Source organism: Cricetulus griseus, chromosome 4 (genome assembly GCF_003668045.3).
Source record: "Cricetulus griseus strain 17A/GY chromosome 4, alternate assembly CriGri-PICRH-1.0, whole genome shotgun sequence".
Lineage (NCBI taxonomy): Eukaryota > Metazoa > Chordata > Mammalia > Rodentia > Cricetidae > Cricetulus > Cricetulus griseus.
The window spans coordinates 204,394,971-204,418,430 of NC_048597.1; the positions used below are offsets into that span (position 1 = coordinate 204,394,971).

At 37.8% G+C, this 23,460-nt stretch overlaps 1 protein-coding gene across 1 annotated transcript in view; it reads right to left on the reverse strand.

The window, feature by feature from the left end:
- The window catches only part of Pls1 (plastin 1), a 38,245-nt gene that overhangs the window by 2,148 nt on the left and 12,637 nt on the right, over positions 1-23,460 (reverse strand). Inside the window, exons 6-13 of the mRNA XM_035444533.1 lie at positions 19,538-19,703; positions 19,315-19,457; positions 17,105-17,200; positions 16,201-16,396; positions 11,713-11,791; positions 7,557-7,671; positions 3,803-3,936; positions 3,182-3,305 (exon numbers count right to left, since the gene is read on the reverse strand). Of these exons, the coding sequence (XP_035300424.1) occupies positions 3,182-3,305; positions 3,803-3,936; positions 7,557-7,671; positions 11,713-11,791; positions 16,201-16,396; positions 17,105-17,200; positions 19,315-19,457; positions 19,538-19,703 (1,053 nt within the window). The remainder of the gene's footprint in view (positions 1-3,181; positions 3,306-3,802; positions 3,937-7,556; positions 7,672-11,712; positions 11,792-16,200; positions 16,397-17,104; positions 17,201-19,314; positions 19,458-19,537; positions 19,704-23,460) is intronic.

Sequence of the window (23,460 nt, forward strand, 5' to 3'; positions counted from 1 at the left end):
CACTGAAAGACATTTTATTATTGCAAGGGGTAGAGGGTATTGAGAAAATCCCTAGTTCCATATATAAGTACATTTATAGCACTCTTCCTTTAAGTTAAGCATAAAGGAATTATATAAGCAAAGTCTCTAGAATCTTAAAAGAGAATGAAACCTAGAGCTTAGCCTGATTTCCAAGATTGTAGCATCTCTTTCCTTTGATTTCATAGCCTATTTTTTTTATCCTTCCTGATGTTTTTTAAAAATAAAAGTGGAAAAAAAACTGGGATATGACCAAGAGAGTTTTCTTAAAGACTTAACAGAAATCCCTCCACATACAATGCCTGTTATATACAGGAAGTGTCGTTAGTGTAGCTAGCCCTTACTGTGTGCCAAACATGCTTAAGTTTTTTTTTTTTTCTTTTTTTAATTTAGTTTCACAATGATCCTGTAAGACAGACATTATCTCCAACTTAGACTTGGGGAAACTGAAACACAGAGAAATTATTATGACTTGTCCAAGAACACGCAGGTACTAAATAAAGAATCCGGTATCAGGACTGTTTCATTTACCCAAAGACATAGCCCAGCTACTAGTGTAAACTGCCACGATTCCTGAAAAAACGGATGTCTTCGTGCAGTGCCATGCACTTACCTGATTTACATAGGACTGCTGACACCCCATACTGCAATGCTACTTTTCTTACTTAAGTCCTTCCCTGAACAGTGAGTTCTTGGAGGACATTGGTAGCCATGGTAACAAGGTACCTAACACAGTGAGCTTTGATATTTACAGACTGAATAAGTAATATGTCAGTCACACAGGTCACAAGTGCTGAGGCAAGAGTCAAACCCAGGGCCATACAACTACAAAGTCTGGTTTTGAATGTGTGCGCAGACAGACCTTGATAAGAAAGCCAGTTCTTCCCTTTAAAAGTGCACAGCAATGGACTAACTTCTCTAAGGCTCACATTTTTGCTCCTAGAGTTGGTAAACATGAAGCATGCTCAGCATAATGACAGTCTCGATTAATGACAATTATAATTATTATTACCTGCTGATACACTCCTTCTCTATCTTCTCAGTGAGGGAAAAATGCTTTACATATAAAAGGGTTAAATATGTCTTTTCTAACACGCCTAGTTATACCGTGTCTTGAATATGATTAGTACACTATTTGTGAATTCAGCCTTTTCTTTCTGAAACAGTCACCTTTCCCACATTACTCCTTTTACTCAATATTCTTTATTTAGGGCTAGTTCCTCCCCATCTTAACTTAATCTGTTTAGCACAATATGCTTTGGAAACCATCCTCTCAACATTGCCTTTATTCAAGATGGATGCTTCTAGCTTGTTATCTCCCTCTTTTGTCCACCAGTTCAAATCGCCCTCCAGCTGATGTTCAAGTCAACATTCTTTATTTTTTTTTTTTAGGTTTTTAAATGTATATTATACTGAGTTAGTTAAGGCCATTTTTATGAAGGTTTATAATGCACTTCAAGCCTACATCCCACCACCAAACGTTTTTCTCTGTCCACTCTTCACTGACCATTGAGTTAGAAAGATCAACCAGACTGTACACTCGAGAAAATCGGTTGTACTACTTGAATTTTACTATCTACTCCATAGTAGTATTACATCCATTGTACAAGGTTTTTGTTGTTGTTGTTGTTTTTGGTTTTTCGAGACAGGATTTCTCTGTGGGTTTGGAGGCTGTCCTGGAACTAGCTCTTGTAGACCAGGCTGGTCTCAAACTCACAGAGATCCGACTGCCTCTGCCTCCCGAGTGCTGGGATTAAAGGCGTGCGCCACCATGTCCGGCTCATTGTACAAGTTTTGTCTTTAATATAAATAATGGACACCAAAGGCTAAATAAATAAACTTCTTACACTTTCTTTTTCTTTGGCTAGAAAAGATTCATACTTAGGAATACTTCGATAAATATTCATGTGTTCCTAAATGTTTCTTCATTATATTTTATATTTATTTATTTATTTACCTATTTATTTATTTGCTACTAGGAATTGAACCTAGGACCTTATGCATTTTACCAGTCTTCTTTTATTTGTAATAAGTATGTAAGTATTTGTAACTTTGGCATACTATTTTCAGAGATGACATCTTAGAGAATTTTGTAATATACCACATTCCTATTTTACATTTAAAAACTGTATTTTATATCTAAAACATGGAGACATCAGACTGAATGTTACTATTAAAAAAAAATCAACAAAGAACAGTGTTACTAGTGACCTCAAAGACATAAAAGAAAAAAAGATATACCTGAATTAGGAACTAAAGAAGATCTTTCCCAAGATCTATTCTGTTAAAACCATTCGAAGTCTTTGTTTTTGTAAAGTAACTTACCAACGAATGGCATTTCTGCTACTCTCAAATATTGTTAAACACACAGATCAAAGGCAACTAAAAGAATAAAGATGGGTAGGTGTCTTCGAAAATAGATTAGTGTTCCATCCATTGGCACTTTTAAAATCGTTTTTTTTTTTTTTAAACAGAAATTGCTGTTTTTTTTTTAAAAAAAAAAACATATAATAAAAATCACAAACATAAAGGTCACTGAATGAATATGTTCAAGCGGTCATGCTTATTTGTAGCTAATACCAGCTTGCATGCAACAGCGAAACACAATGGAAATGCATGGAAATTAGTGGGTATGTTTGTGCAGATTACATTCTCCGTGCTTCATGAATCATCCACGAATGCTCAGAAGGAAGTGTTAGGCGCATTATGAAACCAGATGATAAGAATCGTTTTTTCCTACCAGTTTTCTCAATCCCCACTTGAATCGCCTTGGCTGGCTCTGTATGGCTTGGAAATGGTGCCAATACAATTCAGACACTGCTGCTAGGGAGCACAAAACATCACAGGTCCTATATAAACAACCAACGCTTGGCAGCTTCTTCTTTTCATTTGACAATGGGATTTCTGGCTCAATTCTACTTCTAACATCAGATTACCGCATTTAATGCACTAACCTGCATTTCTATTCAATACATAACCAATCAAAAATATAAGAATTCAAATTATTTCTAGTTTACACATGCCAGATAATTACTATGCCCAAATTCCTGTGTTATAGGTTTCTGTGATATAATACTAACATAATTCTGAACCTCACTAACGTAATTCTCTTTAAAAATCCCTTCCGTTAAACTTAGGTATAACTTTTAAAAGTTCTTGTTACCTTGAAGCTGGAAATAGAAGTGTTTTTGTTTGCACTTTTGAGAGTCTGATTGACCCATTTAATAATAATGTCATCATTGACTTTTTCCCCTTCTCCAAGATCTGATAATACATTCAGTGTGTACCTGCAACAGAAACGATATGAACTTGAGACAAGGGGGTGAAATTTGTTTTTGAATCATTTATATCAGTATTAAAGAAACAGCCAGATTTGGCTTACGTCTACAGCCCCAGCACTTGGGATGCTGAAGCCAGAGGGTTGCAGGTTCCTGTTTCCAAAAATTAAATTTCTAATTTTAGTCTGGCATTTGTACTTAGTGATATTCAAAAGTTACGCAGCTCACTAATCAAAGCAGAATACTACCAGATAGTATTTTAAAAATTTAAAACAATTCCTTACAAAGCCATTTTAAGAGGTAGTAATAGAAAGTGATTGTATTACTAGAGATTAACCCATTGTAATTTTTGGAAACATATAACCAATAGCAAATTTTTTATAGAATTAATTTATTTCACATTGTATATTTAGGTATGTTCGCTAGTCTCCAAAACTAGCTACCCGCTTAGTTCAAATGATTTGTTGAAGGAAACTCAGTGTTACTATGAAGACATGAGCCTTTACCTTCTCATCAGCTGCCACACCAGTGCCAGGGTAAGTGTTGCATTCCCTTCATTTAAGTCCTGCCCAGCAATGCCAACCAAAGAGAATTTGGCTTCATTCTTCCCAAGCTCTACTGCATAGTTACAGTTCTCAATCTGTAAGTAAGTAAAACTATTAGTACAGAAAACAGATTTTAAAAAACCATCCCCAGTCCATGCTAACCTAGTCCAACCACCTGAGAAGTAACAACAATGACACTATGTGACCAAATTTTATTTTGTTACAAACAAGTGAAACAGTTATGCCCAGTTTACAGGGAAGTGGTCAAAACAACAAAACAAAGGGATTAATCTAGAATATGAAAATGGCCGAACACTATTAGGCTCCCCTTCAATCCCAAAGTCTTGACTGCAGATAACATAAAAAGTCTATGTCTAAAACTTCGTATTTCACACGTTCTCTGAAATTCAGGTCCTTGCCCACTTGATTCCTCAAGGGCTTTGTCCGGGATGTGACTGTGGTGCAGCATTTTCCTCCTAGTTAAGATGTCTGCCTTGGAGGGAAGTTTCTTAAGACACATGCTGTTCTACAGGGAAGTGAAACATTCCATCTTGCGGGGAAGCTCCTTAAAATTCAGAAGTCTCAGAAACTGACCAGATTCACTGGCTCCTTGCTCTCCAAGTGAGGATGCTGAGAGAGAGCATCAGAGTGGCTGAGCTGCTTCGAAGAGGCTGAGGCCGGCTGAGCCACCAGAAAAGGACACTCTCCACCCTGTTCAGCAGCCTGTAGTCTGCATTGTGCTCCAGGGTTCCAGCTTTCAAGAGCTGTCACTCACACTAGGGTGGGCGTCGGTGTCATTTCTGCTCTTGTAAGTAGCCCCTCACTCATGCTCTTTTAAGGTATCCCAATAAAACTCATTGGCTCACCAATCTGGACTTTGGTGGTATCCTCACTTTGGTCTCTCATCAGTTGTCTGTCTGGACTGAGAAGATGCTTGCTTGTATAAGTCACCCCAAGAACAGTGTCACACAACAGTAACTCAGTGGTACTTTCCTAGTATGTGTGAGGCCTTGCTTTCAATCCCAAGAATCACAAAACATAACTAAATAATCTTAACTATACCAACCAATTATCTAACCCATGGACTATGTTACACCTAGTTTTTATGTGTTTTCTTTTATTATGCATAGGATCAGTGTCCTAGTACAAATCACTACCATTCTCTCCACACTTCAGCTTTGTTCTCAGTATAGTGCCATCTATAGTAAAAATATGATTTATAAACACTTGTATTGGTTTGAATAATGTCCCCCATAAGCTCATATATGCCATGCTTTGTCCCTAGTTGATGAACTGTTTGGAAGATTAGGAGGTGTGGGCCACAGCAAGCCCAGTGTCTCCCTCTGTGCCTGCTGCCTACAGATCAGGATGAAAAGCTCCCAGCTACCACTCCAGCACTAAGCCTGCACCGTGCCTGTCTGCTTCCCACCATGATGGTAATGAACTATACCTCTGAAACTGTAAGCTAACCTCTAGTTAGATGCTTTCTTTTATTAAGAGTCACCATGGTCATAGTGTCTCTTCACAGCAACAGAACATAACTAAGACAAACGCCAAGTATATCATTTCCCACTTACTTCTTTCTTTCTAGTCATAGAAACCCAGTTTGGTCCAGTCTCTACAGAGGTTTCTTATTAGTCATTATCTGGTGGTACATGTATCAGAAGTATGCTTTTTTTTGCCTTTTTTCTCTCTGTGTGTTTACAGGTGTGTGTGTGTGTGTGTGTGTGTGTGTGTGTGTGTGTGTGTGTGTGTGTGTGTGTGTGTGCGCGTGTGTGCAGGTGTATATAAATATGACATATGCATGCCACAGCACTAACGTGGAAGCTAGAGGACAACCTCAGGCATCAGTCCTTACCTCCACCTTGCTATTCTGTTGCACACCCAAAGCATTAGGTATGTGTCCTGCCTCCTCCTCCACCTACCCATAGGAGCACTGGGATTATAGACACTGATGCTATAGTTTTTATGTGAATTCTTGGAATTTGAACTCAGTTCCTAACATTTATAGAAAGGACTTTTGCCCACCAAACTGTCATTGCAGCTCCCACCCCTGAGGTATTTCTGCTCTGATGAAATCGTAAGCCCTAAAATCTTTTTTTTTTCCTTCCTTTTTCATTTTAGTATTTGGGTGTCTTGCCACGTGCATGTAGTGTCTGCAGATGCCAGAAGAGTGCATGGGATCTTCTGAAACTAGAATTACACATGTGTAAGCCAGCCTGTGGGTGCTAGGAATTGAACCCAGGTCCTTTGGAAGAGCAGTCAGTGCTCTTAAATGCTAGACTATCTTTCCAGCCCCAGGTCTTAAAATTCTTACCACACAAGTATAAATGGTTTTTCTTAGTTTTCCTTTCTAAGTTAGTCAAGACTTCATTCAAAACAGTTGAGCCAGAGATGCTCTCTCTCTCTCTCTCTCTCTCTCTCTCTCTCTCACACACACACACACACACACACACACACACACACACTCTCTCTCTCTCTCTCTCAATATAATTTTTTACTAAAAAACTAAATTCTAGTACTCATAGTTAATTGTCCCTGCTTAGCATATTTGGTAGAAATGATATGTGAAGTGAATTTCTAGTTTATGAAATAACATGTAACAGTATGAAAAGGAAGAGAGAACAGTGAGGATGAATGAGAAACTTTTCCAATTAACTACAGTCATGGCTTCTGTGCAAAACGTGTTTCGGTAAAGGCAAATTCTTAAGACAGACGGTAAGAAAAGAGATGCGGTTGCTAGTGTAGAGTCCAAGATGATGCTGATACAACCAGCAATGAATAGGAAGTCACAAGCCAGTGCTCGTGTACAGGAGAGGGTGGGATCTATCTGGAGTAACTTTTGGTTTAGAATTTGGTATGCAGAACCACACCCAGTTTTTTACATAGGTTCTGGGGACTGAGTTCAGGTCCTTGGGTTGCACAGCAAACACTTTCCCAACTGAGCTATCTTCCCAGCCCGACTTTCTAGTTTTTCAGGAGATTAATAGGCCTAAATTATAAGGTCAAATGATTTTATTAAATGTTCTTTTTTATATATTACTAAGGTGATTCTAGAAGTGTCATAAAAATGAAACACTTTCTAATGTTTCTCAGCAGCATGCTTCCCCACCACTCTCCATTTACTTCACCCTCCACCCCTCTTCTAGTTTCCCTGTGAGAAAATTCAATTATTTTCTGGATTCTGACTCAAATACAAACTCACTCATGAAGCAGTTGGATAACATGTGGCCCTTTTCTCTTTAAAATCCACAGTACCCATTTCGCTCATAGTCGCAGGTATACATATCTTATGGCCATCATTTCTGTAGCCTTTCCTAAGAGCAGCTCCATGGCTTATGATTTTTCCTATCATGCACTACACTGTGCAACTAGTAAGAAATCAGAATACATCCGATGAATAAATGAATGAGCAAGCAGTGAAGATTTAGCAAGTTGTAGCAATTATAGCAGAAGAGTGCACTTAGGGTGCATCTCAATAACAGAAGTACCATAACCTGTTAAAGATGAAAACAGTGTAATGAAGTATCTGCCTGGAAGGACTGCCTGCATCTTTCCAAACACTTAATAACTGAGCTTATAAAGAGCCTGTTACGCTTTGCAGACCTTGTGTCGAAATGAATGTATAGGCACAAACCACACACCAGTATTTACAAAACTAAACCTTTGGTTTACATCCGAATAACAATAGTATAGCTACAGTCAATCTATTCACCTTCTTCATGTTCCCTCCAAGAGCAGGATAAGGGGGCTTGTTGACATGGCTCCAGTTGACTGGCACTCGGATCATCTCATAGAGCTGAAAGATCACCAAGGCATCTGCAAGGTCACTAAAACGGAAAGGAAATGCATATAAGAAAGGGAAAATTGTTGGCTACCACAATTATACTACAGATAGGCACGTGTTTTTAAAACAGTCATTTAAAGCTTACAATGACAAGGCATTTCATTTGACCTCAAGCTTTCAGCCTAAGAATATGTCCAACTTTTTCATGTTTACAAGGCATTTGTACATATACACCACTTGTATATATGCACACTTACAAAGGTTTTTATTACCACTGTATTTATAAATTTGAAAGCAAATGTCCAGTATTATAAAGTCAACAATCCTTACTATGAACTCCTGGGCTGCCCCCAGGTATGTTAAATTTGGTCTGAAAATGCTGATATAAAAAGTTCTACAAGCTACATTAAGTATTTAAGAGCAAGTGGCAGGACACTCATATAGTTTGATCTCAGTCAAAGTTTTATACATATGTAAGGACTGATAAAAGCAATCACTTGTGAGCAGGAAAAAGGGAATATGAGAGGTAACAAGGAGGAATTGTACGTTTTATTTTATTCTATACACTTACATTGAGACTTATACAATAGAATGAGTTCATGTGTTATGCATTATGATTTTTCAGAACTTTAAAAATAGTTACAGGAAAATTGCAGCTATTCAGTGGGTTGCTTTTCCTGTTCAACAATAAAAGTTAAGAGGAAGGATTTTATAAGGAAGTAGGAGCTCTCAATGTAAGACTACTAAAGAACACTTTTACTTTGGATTCATAAAATACACTCTAAGAAGCTTAAAGTCTGTTGAGTCTGTTGTCAGCTCTTGATGTGAAGGAAAGAGAGCAGTCAGTAGCAGTTCTGGGAAGGAATGCCTGGCTTTTCTCTTCCATAGCTTATCCACTGGCTGTGTTCTGCTATGATTCATATCAGAGTTACTCTTCCTTCTCTAGAAACACATGCAGCATTGAATGAATGAAGTCAGGCTCTGTGCTAAGCGATGGAGACATCTAATGGACAGTTACTAAGATCTGAATGGGCTACCTGAAAGCACATGCAATTTTGTCTTCAAAAAGAGGTCACTAAAGTCATTGTGTAAGCTCTGGAATTTCACCTATATCTTTTTCTCTTTTTTCTTTCTTTTTTTTAACTTTAAATGCACTCACCCACCTTATTTACTATGGTATTATTATTATCACTCGTGTTCTGCACATTAGAAACCCAAGGCTCAGAGAGGTGAATAATTTCCACAGTGTTCACAATAAATTCCAGAACCAAATGGTGGTAGAAAAGTTATAGGACTAATAGTTCTGAAAATATGTTTAACAGCTTATTTAAAGAAAAGAATATTTGGTTAAAATCGGTGTTATAGCCAGTAACACATATCAACTGAGTACATAATAGGTGGGAAACTGAGGGCTAAGAGTGGATTAGGACCCAAATTCCCAGACTTAAGCTGTTGCCTATTGTTTTCCTATCTGCTAGGGTTCCCTTTGAAATTATGGTATTTTGAAGATCTTCTGGAAGTGAACTATCTTTCTCAAGAAAAAAACTGCATATGCCTTGATGCCTTTACTAATATTTCAAGGATATCATAATAACAATCAAGCATGTTTTAACTAAAAATTTGGTAAATTCTCTTCTTTCAGCCATTGAGAACATTAGTGTTCTCAACATTTATAAAAGTTACCTTGACTCTCAACAAATCTTAATCCTTTTTAACTTTAGTGTGTGTGGGAGGTGTGTGTGTGAGGTGTGTACATATTTATGTACACATGGCCACCAGAGGACAACATTAGCTATCCCCCTTGGTTTTTGAGACAAGGTCTCTCACTGGTCTGGCATTCACCGAATCACCTACACTGGCTGGCCCACCTTCTTCTGGCTTCTATGGGCACTGCACACAAATAAGTACCCAGACAAACAGGCAGGCAAGACACCCATACTCATAAAATAAAAATAAACACATCACAATTTTTAAAAATGTTTAACCATTAATGATAAGAAAATACATGTTCACTGTTAGAAAATAAGATATTCTCTATTTCCTACTACTTAGACTTGTACAATTTGATCTGTACTTCTCAAGACTTTAAGATTTCATTTACAAATTTATATATAGTCAATTTGAAACTAAACCAGATCATACTTAGACCCATTGCTGGTTTATTCTCAATAACATACTATAGACATCCTTTCAAATGAATTCATACACATGTAATCACTTCTCTCTCCAATGCTGGAGTTTTAGCTGCCCTGCTTCTATAACAAAAGCTCTAGTCTAACTGCTGTACATCTATCTCTTCATTCAGCTAGAAATTATAGACTTTTGTTTTTAAATGTCTATTAAAATAATAGTTGATAAAGTAAGACAATGCTGGTTTTAATTTAATTAATATTTTAATAAATAGCAAGGAACAGAAATCCTCAGCTAGGATCAGCAAGTTGACTGTAGGTAAAAGTGCTTGCCGTGCAAGCCTGATGACGGGTTTAGTCCAAGGTCAAGGTAGATGGAGATAACAGACTCTAAAAAGTTATCCTCTGACTTCCACATGCAGACCATGGTATGTGTACACACCAATATACAACAATATATAAACAATATACAACAATATATAATACCAATATACAACAATATACCAATATACAACAATATACAACAATATAAAATATAATTGAAAAGAAATCCACAGTGAATGAAGTTTTTCTGCTAAAAATTAATCTTAATTTGTTCTTGAAGATGTCTTTGGTATGTAAATTATTGGTAGATTTAGTAGATTTTTTTTATTAAAAATGGAAGTGGAATTGTTTATCTTGCCTTTTTGTCTAGGCTATATTCCTAACCTCGGAGCCATCTCTCTAGCCCCCATCCAGGCTATATTCTATAATAAAGATAAAAGAAACACTTTTTCTTACCCATGCCTAAAGAGACAAATGATTACTACCAGCACAAAGCACAGGAAATAATAAGTATTTTCGTAGCCCTGCTAATGTGCACAAAACAAAATTAGAGCTACTATGTTATCTCATTATGCCATTCCTGAGTGTACACTCAAAGGATCCGCAGAGACACTTGTACGTTCATGTCTATTGCTGCATTATTCATAATATCTAAGATATGAACCAGTCCACATATCTATTAATAGAAGGATGGATGAGGTACATATGGTCCATACACATAGTGTAATTTTACTCAACATTAAAGAAGAATAAAATTGGGACATTCAGGGCTAGGGATGTAACTCAGTGGGTAAAATGCTTACCATTCATGTGCAAAGCCCCAAGCTTAATCCTCAGTATAACAATAAAAATTAAAAGACCACCTCACATGACATTAGGGCACACATAGGAAAACAGGTGCAGGTGGAGATTGTTATGTTACATGAAGTAAGTCAGACTTAGGAAGACAAATGACACGTGTCTCTCAGATGCGGGATCTAGACTTAAATCACTACATGGATGTATATGTAGGATATGAACATAGAAACAGGATGATGGAAAAGGAAGAAAAGAAGGATCTGCAGGCAATGTCTGTGACTAGCAAAAGGAATGAGGATGCACTGGCAGTGGTGAAGAAAAAACAAAGTATAATGATACATTTATGGAAAAAATAAGATGATTTTAAAAATCTTAAAGATTAAGACAAAATTAAATATTACCCAGGGAAATGAGTTATTTCTACAAATAAGGAAAATCATATGTGAAATACATATATCATATAGTATAAATAATGATAAAAATTAAATGAAAAACTATGTTATAGTGAAAATGATATATGTATGAAAACAATTTATTAGATATTGTTATTCTCATCCTTAGTGCTGAATTAATTTATTTTCATGATCAGCAACTACAAAATACAGAAATTTACTCATTATAACTTAATTAAATATTATCATCACATTGTCTTTTTATATAACACTCAAAAAAATCCCAAACAAACAAACAAAAAACCAGATTGCCCATTCTCAGCATTCCCAATGTTGGCTAAATTCTTGTGGTTTGCAAAAACATCCTCATGTAAACATACCTAAAGGGGAAACTTAAGTTAGATCATGATAGTAAGGCTGAAATGCAGTCAGCTATTTTACCTGTACAGATGGTTGATGTATGGGTTGACTCCCAGTGAATTCATCCAGTTCCGAAATGTCCTCTCTTCTTTGCTCTCCCCTAGGGTAGACGAAAGCCCACACTGATGATTCAGGCCAAGTAAATAAGAACTGTGCTTAAAGCATTCTGGTAGGATAAACTTGCCACTTTGATATAATTTCTTTAAGGGAGAAATATTTCTCATCCCAACTATCTAGGAAGCCTCCATTTGTTCTCTCTCCATCTGTATCCTCTTATTTAAGGTCTGTGAACTACTACCGAGCCATGGCTTTTTTCTGTCCAGGGACACAACAGATAGTATAAATGCAATTTAAGTAGCATAAAGTTACACCAAATATAAAGCCAGTCTTTTAGTGGGCAAGGTAACAGGCAGCACAGTAAACAGACTAGAAAATTCTACCTTTCTTAAATGTAGCATTTCTACATTTGGGTAGAATATGGTTAGACAGGAACCTTCCTGGGCACACAAATCTAAACTTCACAAATAATGAAGGGGAGAGAAGATTTCAGGTGATGTAAAAAATATACAGTGAGGGGTATCAACATTTTCCAGCTTTCTGAGTTACTTTGGATTACTACTGTTGAAAATTCAAGAGGAATACAGACTACTGACAGCATTTCATTTTATTCTGAGATACATTTCATCACTGTAAGTTACTGGACCCCAAAATCACCTCAAGGGAATAACTCAATGGGTATTTCTGTTTAGCCTGTCTCCCTGAGTATATATCATCTGTCTAAAAAAAAAAACCATGAGTATGGTATACACAATTCAGGAAGAGATGTGAGCTCTCCCTGGCATATCTGCCTTATACAATCTACTAAGAGCAAATGGTTCTAAGTGACTACATCATGTCTTATTCTTTGACAAAGCATGGGAGGCGGGGCACAATAACTTAGACTGTATCTTATCACCAACTCCCTAAAGTTAAAACCTTTATATTTCTTAAAATATTTATACTTTTCATCACTTGTAATGCACAGGCCAATGAAGGTCACTCTATACTTTGGTGAGAACTGCAGTGCCATTTGGCCTAGAAATCTATAACCACCTAGACTCCAGGGGTCATTCTTAGTCATCTCTACAGCCCACTTCAAGTTAATTGCCACAGACAGTATGAACCTAAATATCCCCAAAGAACCAAAGCCTTATACAATCTAAGTGATTCCATTTGTTTCCATCAAATATTCAGTAAATAAAAAGCTCACCCTATTTCTATGCAGATTTTCAATGCTATTACTTATATAATTCTAACTTTATTAACCAAATAATTTCTTGCTTATATTCCATCTCTCCTCTAATCTCAAAAAGTAACTGATCAGTTTGTCATATCTGCTACACAACTTTATACTAAACAATCTACATGGAAAAATTTTTATTAAAAGAGCTAAGTCTAACTAAGTGGTGCAAACTGAATCTCTGAACTGCTTCCAACATGGCATAAACATAAGCACATATGTTCACTGCTTGACACATGTGACTTGGATTGCCTTTGCTTCTTTCTCTAAATTAGTGATAGCATATGAGGATACCTTTCCTCCAGTAATTAGGGAATGTTTACATTGTTTCTAGGTAGGAAAATCCAAAGTATATTTTTAAATTACAAACAATGGATGTCACAATTTTTGACTAGGATACTCAAAGTCTATTGAGACTGTTGATACAACAGTTATTTGAAAAGACATTGAACTTACATGTAAAAGTTTGGAAACTGTTATAAGTTTTGGAGATTTGCATTTTTTTCTGTTCTCAACTAACTGTGCTAATTTGGTTTTTAACACATGAAAAGTAAAATAGTTTTGTTTTTTTTTTTGGTGAGCATTTATTTACCTAATGCCACTTAAGTCATCTTGGTAAGCAGATGCTCACAGCTACAAGCACTATGCATTTGTGCAGGAGCCACAAAAAGCATTTCAAAAACATATGTATTGCAGACTAGAAGTGCCTTTAGATTGCAGACAACTAAAGCAACTGTGTAACTAAGAATCTTAATTTCTAACTACTTGATAGTACTGTAAAATATTTTTAGTTTTCAAGTCAAATTGGTAAAAGTTTCAATAAAACAAGTATATTTTAAAACTACATTGTTAGAAAGACAGAAAGAGAAAGAACATACTTCACACTCACTGAATATGCCTTCCTCCTTCCGTCCTATCCACTAATGAACACATACTGCCAATTGAATGCTTTCATTCATGATCACGTTAAACCTCTTCTGGAACTCTTTGGAGTAAATATTTTTACTTTCGTGTCACATATAAGAAAGCCAAGGCTCACAGCAGGTACTCAGGTATTAAATGGTGGAACCATGATTTGAACAAAGTCTTTCTAATTTTACGTTCTATTGATTTCCTATCACCACAAACAAATTCTCAGATATTCTCTCTGTATGCAGTGGATGTGTTTGGCACAATTTGATATGAAGGCTTAACACATTTATCTGGGCTTTTAAATTTCATTAATTCCCTCTAGGCAAAATTCTCTGCCAATGAGACATACTAATATATGAATTTGGGGTGTGATAAGTTCAAAGCTAAAATTTCATAAGGATCTGTAAAATAATAAATTTACAGAGGAAAAAAATCCAATGACAGCCAAAGTCAAATGAACTTTTGGCAGCTATGTCAGGACATACATATGTTCTAAATAAAGACGACTGGTAAATATTTCCCACAGTATCCTAACAAGCATAGGGAATACCAGAGGAAATACATAGCAACCGTGCTCACACTGAAAACTCTCAAAAGCATGCTCAACATTAGCAAAGGAACCCACACATAACAGAGGAGGGCAAGCAAGCTGGAAAAGGTATTTAGCAAAGAACTCAGTGACTATAAAAAGCAGATCGTTTTTAATATGCCACTCTAAACAATGCCTTCTGTTGCAAGACACAGAGGGATTTTGAAATTTTCCAGACTCAGAGAAAAAAAATAATCTTCCTTTTTGCCTTAATTCTTAAAGTTCTGGTTTTTTACCCTAATTTTTTTCTTTGCTTAAAAAATGAAATAAACGTTTTTGTTTTTTTTTTTCTCTCAGGTATGTATCTTTGTAAAAAATATAGTCCTTATTCGGCAGGACCCTCAGATAGAATGGATTAGATTAATTACATAAGTAAAAACACCTTTAATCTGAAAGTTTAGTAGTTGTGATACTGTAATCATGAAGTGATGGGTCACTGGAACTCTAGCTGTGGCAGCCCAAGGCAAAAGATGAAGCCGCCTCCTCACTCTGTCTCACTGGGGAAGACAGCAAGAAGAGGCTGCAACACTAAATTCTCCTGTTTTCCCAAACCTAGACAGCTAGGCTTTAGGATTGTCTCTCCCTCTGACAGCTAGCAAGGCTGCTACTGTTTTTACTCTTCTTTACAATGTTGATCGTGTTCATACGGGTGAGGGTATGAAATGGGAGACAGCGGAAGAGAGTCTGGGCGACAGAGATGAGGAGGAAGAACTAGTTATTGAGAATGTTTTTGCCATTAAGACAATTCATATATTGTAAGCTTCAATGACATTTAGAATATGCAACATAAATAATATGAAACAAATTAGGTTGTAAACTATGAATACATCCTTTCAAAGACACTTAGGACAAAAAAATAAGTTTTGCCACAGGAGAGAGATAAAAGACTTTACATCAAATCATGAAGTCTAATTGTCAAAACCAGTTTCTAATATGTTCACCACAATATCCCATCATTTTAGAAGGCAAATTAGGTAGAGTGTACATAATCAAAGCCTTGCTCTACTTAATTAAATTTAATTTGCATTTCTTGCTTGTAGTCATTCATTCCATAGATATATTAAGACAACATAGCATGAAAATGCAAAACAATAAATATCAACCCAGAGGGAAAGAATAAATGCCACTAATAAAAGAAAAATTCAGAATGAATATATTTACAGAATATAGAAAAGTACTAAATACAGTACCTACATTAGGAGGGGTCAAATCTGCATTTCATGAAGCAAAACAGGAAAGTATTATATTATGAGACAGGTAACAATCACCTACACACAATAAGTAATGAATATGATAATTTTTCATATACACTAAAAACATTAAAAAGAGCAATAATGAAGTCAAACTTGCTTTCAAAGGGAAAATGCTATCAAGAATTTACTTTTGCTAATAGAGAATTCATTCTCTATATGGGTAGCAGAGTTATGTTACAGGACCATTTATGAGAATCCTTTAAATGTCAGATAGTTTTCACTTAAGTCTTCTAGAGAAATGGCAGGTAAGAGCTACTCAGCATTTTCTTACCACAAAACTCAGCAATCACACTCTGTAATTTGAACTTTCTGTGACTGCACATGCTGACACACACACACACACACACACACACACACACACACACACACACACACACACACACATCTCCCACCACAGTCCCCTACCCACAACAGTTAAGTAGGACAGTACCACAGAAAGAAATACAGTAAGTCAACTCAAGGCAGAAAGAACATACCTTCCAATAAATTCATATCAATATCATTATTATCAGGCTTGTGTAGGCATGGGTATGTGTTAAAGAGATTTGCTACAAAGGCTAGATTTAGCTTGGGGTTTCCAGAAACCACATCTGCAGGGGTAACAAACTGTCTGCAGCCAAGCTTATCGGCTTCCTGAAGCATGAAGCCAGCACGCTTCAGGTCATTCTTCTCCTAAACAAGGAAATAAAACAAAAAATGGTCAATATCAAACTTTTAACTTACATAATTTTATTTATATACATATACAATATTAACAAGCAATTACATTTCCACAAATGCACCAGATAATAGCAGAATGTGAAAGAATCACAAACCAGCCTCCCATTTATTTTAAATATTTTAAAATCTCTTGGAGGGCTAGAGAGATGGCTCAGAGGTTAAGAGCACCAGCTGCTCTTCTGCAGGACCTGTGTTCAGTTCACGTCACCTACGTGGAGGTTCACAACTATCTGTAACTCCAGTTCCAGGGCATCCGATGCCCTCTTTTGGCCTCTAAAAGTACCAGGAACTTGCATGGTGCACAAAAGGCAGAAAGAGAAGGATGGAGGGAGAAGAAGAGGAGGATGGACAGGTAGAGGGGGTGGGGAAGAGAGAGTGGGTTATGCTGCAAATTTCCCTGCACTCGCTATTCAGATTCAGAGTTAAAAAGTAAAATAGCAGAGTCCTCAGGAGTTGGGGGAGTGAATAGTTACTGGTGGATGGAAACAGTTTCACAATGAGATCAAGAAAATGCTCTCGGGGGAGACAGTAATGACGGTTACAAAGAACTATGGATGTACTGAATGCCACTGAACTATACACTCAAAGCTGATAACTTTTATATCATGTGTACTATTACTACAGTATATAAAATTAGTTTCTTTTTAAATAATCACTTACATTAAATCCTGAAAGATCAATAGCAATGGCAGGTTCATCATCTCGGTCACCTTTAGGAGCAATTTGATTAAGCAGATGAAAATAGGCTTTGGAGTCCTTCAAGAAAAGAAGAAAATAGCATTTTTAAATGGATAAAATTTAAAAATTAGGAGAGAAAGTGTTCTCATCTCAAAACAAAGTGGTGTATTAAACAACTTAGTGCATCATCACCCAGTTCCTGAATACACAACACTGCTTTATACTTCAGGCTTCTAGCAACGCTCTCTTATACCCCACACACTGCCTATACCTGGAAGCCCCTCCCCTTTCCATTTTCATGTATTTCCATCACTAAGAATCAATCTTATCTAGGCTTAAGTCAAACATGTACTCCGGAAAGGCTTCACTGGCCTCTCTAGAATGAACCAATGTCCCCCGCTATGTTATACGGCACCCTTTTCCGTCTCTACACATAAACTGTGACCTTGTTAGATTACATCATCTAATGTAGTCATCTCCAAGGATGGCTGCTCTATTTTTTCTCCAAACATATGTGTAGCTCTTCCCAGCAGGAAGCCAAGGCTATCTCCCGCCCCGCTTATTTACTGCCCTGGCTGTTCACTCTGACCAAACAATACTGTGAATGTTCTGGGGATTTCAAGCTCCAAATCTCAATGAGCCCCTGGTTCCTCCCTCTTGAAGTTCACCTCTACCTAAAATGTCCAACTATCTGATATTCTCAGAGTATGAGAATATACTACCTTTCCAAGCTAGCCACATGGAAAGGCCTGGCAGAGGAGCAACAGAGACACAGGACCAATGCCTTTGTGCACCTTTCAGATCAGCCAAGCTGACAACTGATCCCAGATGACAAATGTAGAGAAGAACCATCAGCACACAAAATTAAGAGAAATACTAAATTTATGAGAAATACTAAGTCATTGGGGTTTTTTGGCTTGGTTTTGTTTAATTTTTCTCTGTGTAGCCCTAGATGTCCTGAAAGTTGCTCTGTAGACCAGGCTTGACCTTGAACTTACAGAGGTCCACCTGTCTCTGCCTCCCAAGTGGATTAAAGGGGGATTAAAGGCGTATGCCACCACCACCACCGCCCCTAAGTCATTGTTTTAAGCCAGTAAATTTTACATAGTTTGCTAGGTCTAGTTGGTAAACTTTTGGAATGCCAGCCTTTACATCGGAATACCTGGTATAATGTCAGGAGATTTTTAATATTTGAATGATCTGAACTCAATTTTAAGGAGATTCAGACTAATAAGCTTTTAAAACAGTAGTTAATACCTGAAAACAGAGAAAACTATATCACCATTGTGGCAAAATGTGACTAAAGGCACTGTATTTAAAGAGGAAATATGAATGAAAGACAGCACTGTTCTAATTATTTTTCCAGATCATTCTGGAAAAAATAAATCACAGAGAAGAAAAGCTACAGGGATCCAGTTTGGCAGTGCTTATGGCAGCAGTGACCTTGGAAAGTTACTGCTAAGTGGAAGTGGATGTGATAGTTTCCTTGTCGAGGCCCTGCAGTAGAGAAGAAAGTGTTCCCAAGCTACTTTGGTTAGGAGACATACCATAAGATCCCCATAGTCAACAGATCCCCCATGTCCTCAGACAACTTGATTTTCTATTTGCTGGTCATTAGCAAAATGGGAGGAAGAGTGTTGAACCCACGGAGCTCCAATCCAGCAAACAGATGCAATAATTCTTAGCTCCTTATAATTCAGCGGGCCAGTGACCGGGGATAATGCTTTAATCTGTTAAAGTTATTGTCCCCTTCATCTCATGGTCAGCTGTAAGTCTTATTTTTAAAAGTCAATACATCAGTTTATTATTTTAAAAGGTATTTGTGAATAAAATTGGTAGCATCCAACTCAGATGGGAAAAGATAAACCCTCATTTTTCATCCCAAGTATCTTTGTGAGTTGAAATTTAAATCTGAATCCCCTATATTTCTTATCGCCTACACCCTTATTTCATTGTAAAAAATTTGAATGTTAACATTAAACTCCGAGCCAGTGAGATGGCTTGGCGGGTCATGTACTTGCTGCAGAAGCCTGGTGTCCTGAGTTCCATCTGCAGGACCCACATGGTAGTAGGAGGAAATCAACTCACACGGTTTGTCTTCTGGCTACCACACACGTATTATGGCATAAGCTCCCGACAAAATAATAGTAACAATAATATAAATAATAATGCAGTTTTTCAGCACTCTAAACCTTAATGTCCTGGCTGAAGTTGCTGATGGTGCGCCATCCTGCATTGGTCAGATGGTAGTTCACCCAGCGTAGCAGCAACTCCTCGGGAGAAAGCTTCATCAGCTCCTCTAGCTCCTCCCCTTCCTTCAGCAAGGCAATCAAGGCTAAGAGGGAAACATGGAGATGTCAGCTCTTCCTTCATGAGCTGTCTACACGTGAAGAGTAATGTATCTGATGAGCTTACCTTCATTCCTAGAAATCTCAATATCAGCAAAAAGACCAACTTTGATGATCTGCCAGAGAAGCCCCAGGACCAAGTGTGGTTTTCCTTCTTTCAGATCCTGGGCACCAATGTTGACCACCGTGCACCCAATGGCCGAGGCAGAATTCAGGGCTAGATTCAGATTTTCCTGAATTGCCAAAAGAAATACACAAGTGAGGAAATATTTCTAAAGTCATATCCACAGAGTTGTAACAGCTGATTGAAAATTTTCAGATTTTTAAGCATAATATTTAACAAAACTATACTACTAGTGAAACTCCCATGGTTAACAATCATCTAGACAGGCCAATCAATGAATGTCAGATTTCCATCTTCAGACACCCCCTGCAAACACCCACTTCAAGCTTTACGGCTTATATCCTCTTGGCTATCTGCCGTGTGTTCTAACAGCACCTCAAACCTGGCATGTTCAGAATACTAAGCTCTTCTTGCCATCCTTCCCACCATCCTATCGTCCCTAGTAATGTCAGCTCTAACTGTCTCAGTTACTAGGTGCAAGCTTTTGTCTTGCTTCCTTTCTTCCCATGCCAGAAGCCCAAGCAGGGTCATTGCTCTTCCTTGCCTTCCACAGCCAGTCGTCAATTTCTATCAATGTCAGAGGTATTTATCTCTGAAACATGTCTTTCTTTGGTAGTGTCCTAACTCTGAATGACCATTCTCACGCTTCCCCTGCCCAACCTGTTGCCAGTAGTGTTCTAGTATCAGTTTTCCTAGGAAACATAAATCCAGGCTATTCATGAAGTTTAAAACCTTTCATGTTTCCTGTCACTACCATTACTCACATTCTCTCCTTCGCCCTTGCTCGGTTACTCTCTTGCTCTCTCTACTCAAACTGTACAGGACCTTTGACTTTGAGTCAGTCCTCTCCTTCCACCATGTGGGAGATCAAATTCGGTCAGTGAGGCTTGGCGGCAAGCAACTTTAGCCACTGAGCCATCTTGCTGGTCTACCCAGTTGCTTTAAAACTCAGCTCAAAGACACCTAGTCTCCGAATATCCTACACAAAGCAGCATCTCCACACATACCTCAGACTCTTCCCAATCTTACTCCTATCTCTCTAAAATGTTATATATTACCAGCCAAGCAAGGTCGTACAAGCAAAGTCTAACACATGGGAGGTAGAGTCAAGAGAAGTTCAAGGCCAGCCGTGGCTACAAAGCAAGGTAAAGACCTGCTGAGTGACATGAGATATTGTCTCCAAAACCAAAGCAACAAACAAATAAACAAAAAAGACAGAACAATCCTCAGGCCCATTCACACAAACATGGCAATGCAAAATGCAATATTAGTATACCTACTTGTTTCTTGTTATATCTCCTCCAGTTAAAAATTATTTTATTGTTTTCTTTAGTGCTAGGGTTTAAACACTGGGATTACCCATACTAGGCCAAAACTCTACCTCAGAATCCTAACTCCTGTACAAGCAATGGAGCAAGAAAGCCCTCCAGCACTTTTAGAACCTCATAATTCACTTATTCTAAACCAATCTGGAAGAGCTAGCAGTACCTGGCAAATACTGCAACTGGAGGCTTATAAAACATTTAATAGCTTCGGATGCTTTTAAATACTCAAAGTCAAAAAAATACAATTTTCAAGACACATCCTCTGCAAATTTAGGCTTGACCACTAACAGTTTCCTAGCTTTTCCTTCCAGAGTATAAAGAACGCTTGTCTGCCTGTGACTCCCCAGAATGCATTAGCAAGGGGGAAGAACTGGGTTTGCAATGATTACAACAAACTTAATTTTACAATAACCCATTTCATATTTGTTGACACCATGAAACGTGTTCAAAAAAAGTATGCAAGTACATTAAATTGATTGTAATCATAAATAAGTCACAACTTTTTACCCCTGTTCTCTCATAAAATAAAGCATTTAATGAGGGTTTGCTTACAGTTTCAGAGGCTAGTCCATGATTATCTGTGGTGATATATTGTTTATGATCTAATAAAGCCACTGATGAGAGAAAGGGAGACAGACAGACAGACAGACAGACAGACAGACAGACAGACAGACACTGGGCCTGGCATGGGCTTTTTTTTTTTTTTTGAAACCGCAAAGCCCACCCCCAGTGATTTACTTGTAGCAAGCCCACACCTCCTAATCCTTCTAATCCTTGCAAATAGCTCGCCTCCCTGATGACTGAGCATTCATAGACAGCCTCCAAGGGCCATTCTCACCCAAACCACCACAACTGCACTGGCTTTGTTGTTGTTCATGTTGTAATTGTTTTGTTTTTATTTTAATCATTGGTGGTGGTGGTGGTGGTGGTTTTTACATTTGGAAACAGACAGATTCATTTCTTATAGCTAGTTTTGTATTGGTTTTCTTTCTGTTTTGAGAGTCTCCTATAGCCCAGGCTCTCCTCAAATTTATTCTGTAGCCAAAGATGCCCCCTAACTCCTGTTCCTCCTGCCTCTGCCTATAAGTGCTGGGATTACAGGCATGTGTCACCACAGTGGCCTTGATTTTCTGACTTTCAGGTCTTCACATTACTACTGTTTTGCAATCTTTATTTAAATAATTACTGTTATTTGGTAGTAATAAAGAAGCATGATAACTCACTCAAGATCATACAGCTTTCTTACCGTGTCTTTATTTTTAATTTATTTATTTTTTATTTAGCACGTGTATACATGTGCCCAGGTGCCCAACAACACACGCGTCTAGGTCAGAGGACAACTTGCAGTGGGTGATACTCTCTGCCCACCCTATAGGTTCTGGAAACTGAACCCAGACTTTTAGACTTGGCAGTAAGGGTCCTTACCTGCTGAGCCAGTCTGCCACATGTATATTCATGTGTATGAGGGTACATGTGTGTGCAGGTACATACATATACGTATGCATGCATATGGAGGCCAGGGAACAACTTCAGGTGTCATTCCTCAGGCGCCATTTAGTTTTATCTTGAAACATAGTCTCATACTAGCCTGTAACCAATCAAGTAGGCATAGCCAGCCAGCCACGGAGACTCCAGGATCTGCCTATCTCCATTTCTCTACCACAGGGATCAGAAGCTCACACCACCAAGACTAGCTTTTGCAAACATGACAAATAGGGCTTCTGGACACTGAACTCAGGTCCTCACGCTTCTAAGACCAATGAGGACTTTACTTGTTGAGCCATCTCCAAAGCCTTCCCCATCTTTCCTAGATTAGAAATTTCAGGAAGATAAATGAGTCTTGAAGCTGGGGATTGGGCTCAGTCATCAAACTCTGGATTCAGTCCCCAACTGTGGCAAAACCAAAGAGTCTGTCTTCCACGGGCACATGTGTATTTACTGCTGCACTGTTCACAAGATGGTCATCAGCACCAGTAGATAAGGCAAGGGTGGGATTCACACACAGTGAATGGATATTCGCTCATACAGAAGTATAAAATGATGTCATTTGCAGGAAAAAAAAAAGTCTGTCTTCTTTACTTGATCTGTCCATTTCCCTTAGTTTATAACCACCACATGGTTATATGGTGGTTATAAACTTCATCCTTTATGCAGTATGGCATCATATGAACCATTGTCATAAGGTGGAAAACAGTATTATCACAGTTTTATCTTCTGAAATGAGTGAAGGGGAAAGGGGGTCATGTGAAACTAGCAGTGCTTGTTTCATTTGTTTGTTGGAGTTGGGTCTCAGTGTAACCTAGTTCTCAGTCCCCAAACCTGTGACCTTCTTGCCTCTCACTCCAGAGTGCGCCAACACCTCAAGAGTAATTCTGCTCTGGGCTCTAAAATCTTAAACAACCAAGACAGATTCAACATCCTTGGTAACATTACCCTTCCCCAAAGTTCCCACTCTTGTCTCGTCTTACACCAATACTCTCAAGCATCCTAAAGGGTTAGACTAATAATTGCATAGGAAAAATACTACCTCTAAAAACAGAA